Source organism: Amblyomma maculatum, chromosome 7 (assembly GCF_055883805.1).
Source record: "Amblyomma maculatum isolate TAMU_Amacu chromosome 7, ASM5588380v1, whole genome shotgun sequence".
In the NCBI taxonomy this organism is placed as follows: Eukaryota; Metazoa; Arthropoda; class Arachnida; order Ixodida; family Ixodidae; genus Amblyomma; species Amblyomma maculatum.
In genome coordinates, this window is record NC_139350.1 from 52,279,771 (window position 1) to 52,285,770 (window position 6,000).

General features: G+C 42.2%; 1 protein-coding gene across 2 annotated transcripts in view; it reads left to right on the forward strand.

The window, feature by feature from the left end:
- LOC146183187 (uncharacterized) overlaps positions 1–5,784 on the forward strand; it is a 122,415-nt gene extending 116,631 nt beyond the window's left edge. For both annotated transcript variants that reach the window (XM_084608699.1, XM_084608698.1), the window contains one exon: positions 5,527–5,784. Coding sequence is in view for 1 of the 2 variants with exons in the window: in XM_084608698.1 (XP_084464824.1) it covers positions 5,527–5,638 (112 nt within the window). In the remaining variant the exon portion in view is untranslated. The remainder of the gene's footprint in view (positions 1–5,526) is intronic.
- The last annotated feature ends 216 nt before the right edge of the window (positions 5,785–6,000 follow it).

Sequence of the window (6,000 nt, forward strand, 5' to 3'; positions counted from 1 at the left end):
TTAACGTTCCAAAGCGAAAATATGAGAGGTGTGTGAATGGACCCGAGCAAAAACCCAGATATGGCGTTGAAACTAAGCGCCCATCTACTGTATGATGTTGGTGCACATACGATCCTGAGGTGGTCGGAGTTACCCAGAGCCCTCCACTACAGCATTTCTCATACCCAGAGTTGCTGTGGGACATTAAATCTCATACCAAACCAGTGGACCAGGAGCCGACCTGCCATGAAGTGCAAGTGGCAACAGTACAGGTTGGATCTGTGCCTCCTGCTGATAGGTGTGGGCTAGCCATAGAGGCTGCAGGCTACTTACTGCATAGAGGATGCATTAAAGGAGTCATGACAGCTAACAACCGAGCATAAACTGGTATTGCATTTGAGCTCATTCCGTGCAGTAGATAGTTTTGAAAATAATTTTTATTATTAATGTCGGAATCAGCTTTCAGGTCTGGCAACCATTGGCTGCTGACGTCGCAAAGAGATCTCATCCCCATGTCGTCTGCTATTCGCTGCACTCTTGCATAGTGCTTGCATACACATTGTGGTTGGTGGTCACCGAGTTTTTTTTTTCTTCAGCAAAGCTATTTTATTCACATATTCTCTTTTCTTTGAGAAGCTTTCACTATAATATGCGACTTTAATGATTCTTGGACTTGTTTTGGGCTTCGTCTAGAGATTGCCGAGGAGGCCGAAATTGATGGGCTCATGCTGTATAATTTAGACATACAATCAGAAGCATATTATTCTTACGTTATGAGAGTTCGCTTGTTTTAGCAACAAACGCTCTTGCATATAAAAAGGCACTTGTCCAACGTTTCCTTCGGCCGTGTACATGTGCCGCAAAAGTGGGGAGGGGTTTGCGTTATATGTTCCTGATTGTTGAACTATTGCCATCTCTCTTTAAGTAAAAAAACTAAGATTAAATCTCAAACAAGCATACCTTGACGTGAGAGCATACCATTGAACGAAGCGGCACCTCTCTTACGCGCGTGTTAGTCAGACTTAATTATTTTTGGCTTGTAAAGCATTTTTGCAAAACTCTGCGTTCAGTCTGGCCACAGCCAGCGCACAAAAACGTGCCGCCACCACCGCTTCATTCCCGTCATTGCAAAACCCAACGCGATTCGATTGCTCTGCACTGCATGCCCGCACCAAACAAGATTCTCCCTTCCGCCGCCGTCTCCGTCTCGCTTTCCCCGCAGCCGCGCGCGCCACTGGGACCGATTCCTGAGCCTCACCTTGCGTTTTTCGAGTGCTTATCCAGCAAATGGCTCATGGGTTCTTTAACGTGAGCATACATCATTTAGTATTTATTGTGTGAACCCTAAACTCCCGCAGGAATGTGCCGATTTGCAGATTACGACTGTGCCCCCAGCGTGTTTGTTTACATAATTTTTGCAATGACTGGATGTATGCTGCTCGTTCACACGGCATAAAATGCAAGCTGAGCTAGCTATACCAAAACTATCCACTTCTTTTCGCACTGGTTGCACATTTATTTGTTCACAAATTACAACTGCACACCGACAGCTGCCGGCTGTGCTCGCTGGACAGGGTCACATATCGAAGCTTCCCGCTCAATGTGCACTCGCTTTGTGATGTAAGCAGTCGTCGATTTGGGGTCGCTATTGCCAGAACTACACTCAACGGCCACATGCAAACTCTAAAGCTTGTGAATGCGTCCTTCGTAATCGCCGGAACTCTAGAACCGAATTTCTGGCCAAGGTTATAGCTGATGGCAAGGGGGAACGTATAAAGTGTAGCTTCTTGTTTTCCTTTTTCTAACACAGTTAAGCTACAGACAAGTGCGGCTGTTCAGGCCATTCATTCATATCAGGTGTCAAGTTCTCGCTCGGCCTACGATCCGACCAAGACAGATCCGACGATCGTCCGCTGATCAGTTCGGTCGGTGTCGCGGGGCCGAAAACCTCACACTGCGGTTATTATTTATTTATGTATTACATACTGCAGACCCTTGGGTCCAAGCAGAGGGCATAGTTGAGTGTACAAAAAAGAGCAAAGAACAACTACAAAAAGTAATAAGAAATTATACAATATTAATCGCAATGCATAGCCATCTGTAAATTAGTGTTCCAATCTGATATTGTGCGAGGGAAAAAGGAAAACATAAACGTGTTAGTTCGAGCATAATAGGGTGTCAGTGAGTCAGGATGATGTCTCGTATAGCGTGTTGATGCAGGAGATATATAAGGGGACTGGTTTATTGCAAGCTTGTTATTTATCAGGAGAGAAAGGAATTCTAGCCTCAGCTGTTTTCTGCGGGATTCAAGTGTGGGAATAGAATTATCTGTCATTGTTTGAGAGGGTGAGTCAAATCTAGCGAATTTATTAAATATAAACCGAACTGATTTTCTTTGTATTTTCTCAAGGTGCTTGATATCTGTCTTAGTGTGAGGATCCCATGCTATGCATGCATACTCTAACTTAGGTCTAATGAAAGAGATGTAGAGAGTAACTTTACGGAAGAGGGTGCATTTTTTAGTTTGTGTCTTAAGAATCAGTTTGCGGAAGGCAGAGGAGCAGATAGTGTTAATATGTACGTTCCAGGGCAGAGTAGAAGTTAAGGTAACGCCCAAGTATTTGTAGCTGTTAGTACTGCGCAGTGGTGAACCAAGGGAGTAAGAGAAAACAAGCAGGGCTTTCTTACGAGTAACACGGAGGAATACTGATTTGTCAGCGTTTATCAACATCCCCCATTCACTGCACCGATTTAATATGTTGCTTAAATCATTTTGAAGGACAATGTGATCATGTGGAGTTGTTACATCTTTATACAAAATACAATCATCAGCAAACAGTCTGATTTGAACACCTGGACTCACAACATTCACGATGTCATTAATATATATCAGGAATAACAGGGGACCCAGAACACTACCTTAGGGCACCCTTGACGTGACTGGAAGAATGGCCGAGCTGCATTCGCCAATTTTAATGTACTGCGTTCGTTTAGTGAGGTAAGCAACAATCCAGTGTACAAAAATGTCAGGTATGCCAATCATTCTTAGATTAAATATTAATTTGCCGTGTGGCACCTTATCAAACGCTTTGGTGAAATCTAAAAATATTACATCTATTTGTCCATTATTGTCGAGGCGACCATTGGCCGTGCTGGCGTTGTCGCCGGTGTAATGCGAAAGATCAGTGCGCCAATAAGCTAAAGAACCTATAACTGTGCAGCCCAGACTGTGACTGTGCCAATTATGCTGAAGAAAACATGCTTTACTCACTATCATTTTCGTGCAGTTAGATCTTCATCAAGCACTTCTGCATGAGGGACGATTACAGTGTCAACCGCCAACAAAAAAGAAAGACGCGTTCTTTGATATTGCAGACGACTCCCCGCCGCGTATACTCTGTGACGTCACACAAGCTCTCGGTGGGAGGAGCTTCCCGATTCCGATTTCTATCACGTTTTTTTTTGTAATATGCGCTGCGCTCTAGGCACTGAAACTTTGCGAGTAGAATCACAGACCTGTATATTCATAGAAGTATAAAACGGCAATACTTCGAACGCCCCTATCATCGCCCCTTTAAACGCAGCTTTTCGCTTTCTTTGCACATTATTAGGTGCTTTTTGTCTTGCAGTTGGTACTCATCAGTCATGACTGTAGAATAAAACCTCTAAGAAAAAAGATGTGCGTTCAAAATTACTAAATGTGAATTGTTACATATTCTATTCTATAGTCTATTCTATTCATAAAGCTCAGTGTATTGATGAAATCAGCTTTTATGTGACTGATCAGCCTTGAGAACAATTGGTGAAGTGCAATGTGCAAATCCTGTCAAAATAATCACAGCCTTATCTGGCATGAAGGTTTTTGTTTTGCAAGTACTGAATAGCTCTGTTGTTTGACTAAGAAAAAAACCTCTGCTGGCCCAGCCCATCAGGTTGGACCAATTTGTGATAAAAATTTGTTTTGCTTGTGCTGAAATGTTTTGTAGTCTGTTTTGTGAAATATCAATCTTTTTCTGGCCTAGTTGTTATTGACTTTTCGTGTTACTCTCGAGTATTTTATCCAGTAGTTTACATTTTATCTTAACCCTTTCGGCCCTTGTGGTGTCAATTATGCTGCAACACAAATGTTTCACTAGCGCATCTGGAACAGTTGAGAACTACTTATAATTACTGTGACAGTTCTTTCAGAATCCTTGTTCCTATCGGTATTACTATTGTTGCATTTGTTCCAATCTATCTGGTGTGAGAAAGAAGAAGATGCGACAGAGTAAACCATGACTAAAGAAGCAATAGTACAGCAAATTGATAAATTGACATCTCGTCAGTCATTTTTTTTACGCTGATATTTTTAAATCTCTTGCTATATACCTTTATAAGCTTGCATTCAGCTTTTGAATATGATTCAATGACCTCCAGCCATTTTTTGGACATGTGCAATTTTGATATCGGGGGTCAATGGTTGTCACGAGTCCATTGAGTGATGCCAGGGAATATTTCTAAAGGTTCTTCTGTTGCGTTTGGCACAGATATTTCTATGCTTATCTGTCTGTTCGCCTGCTGTCATCAATTATTATAAGTTGCTGTACTACGAAATGAAAAATTGAATTTGCTTTCGCAGAACACGAATGTTGGAATCGAGCCATGCATTATCAGTGGCATTATTAGTGAGCAGCAACCGGAGAAAATAAGAGTGCAAATAAATTCAACCTTGAATTTGACCTTTTATTGGCATTTTTACCGCTCTTCTTCCTGCGGACACCACTAGAGGGCACCGGGAAGCTAATGTGGCGTGTGGATTGCAGATAGTGCACGACTGCCCATGCAGCACCTGTGCGTGCCCTTGATGCTGGGAATAATACAGCATGCTTTGCTACTTGACAGCATGCTCACAAATCCGTTGTTGCCTTTTTGGCCAACAGATGGCAACGCTGCATTGGGTTATGGATGAAACAGAATTCTTTGTAGCCTGCGCAGAACTGAGGTTTGGTCGAAAAAACAAACTACAGAATGCAAAAGTAAATAAAAAAGCATTGAGCCTCCGACATTGTAAACATAATTTCATTCACCTTTTCGTTATGACTCGCGGTAACCACAACGGCTGCTTTCACATTTACACCCACTAAGCCCTGATGTCCGATTTTGGTGCCATGTTTCTTAATCCTGAAATACTTGCACTGCATTCAGTAAGTTTTTACTACGTGGTTAGGGGACCGTATAGATAAAAATAGCGACCAGGAAAAAAAATCTGGACAAAAAATATCCATGGCCAAAAGGATTAATTGCTATTAGTAGTGTCACTGTTTTTTGAGTGTGAAAGATTTTTTACTGTTATGTATGCTCTGAGTTTGGTACTGAAACAAGTAGAGAGACTGCAAATTGGCTTCTTCATATGGTTGCATTTGCTTACTAATTTCATGTTGTCCCTTCTGTGAACAATTGCTGCAGCTATTTCTTTTTACAGACTAGATTTGTGTTGTGAAATTTGTGTTTACCTTGCATTTTGACCTGGAGATGGGTGGCCAACATGCAGTGTACTTACCTTTGCAGGCCCTCCATTGAGGATGCTTATGCCAATATTGTGATTTACCACAACTGCCTGGTGAAGGCCACTATCGAATACCTAGAAAAGTTTAAGCAAAAGGACGTCTCCAAAGAGTAACTGGATGCAGCCTTGAGAGGCTCTTTTCATTGTAAAGTGTGTTTTTCTGTTTTCTTTAAACTTGCTGGCATCCAAGTCGGACAACTTGGCACTCAGTGCAATTTTTGTCTAGTCACTCGTTGGAATAAATGTTCATTTAGCCCTTTTGACTGTCTTTTTTCTGCGGTCCAATCATAGGGCTCACCACAGCTGCTTGCAAAGTGGCACTTGCATGTACCAGCTGGATGACAAGCATGAGGCACACTGTAGTGATGACAGCCGCTTCTCAGCTGTGGCACAGCATTGATAAAATTCAGCAGTTCTAATCTGCACAGATCTGATTTTTTTTTATTTGGATATGTGGAGGGAGCAGTAGGCTCAAC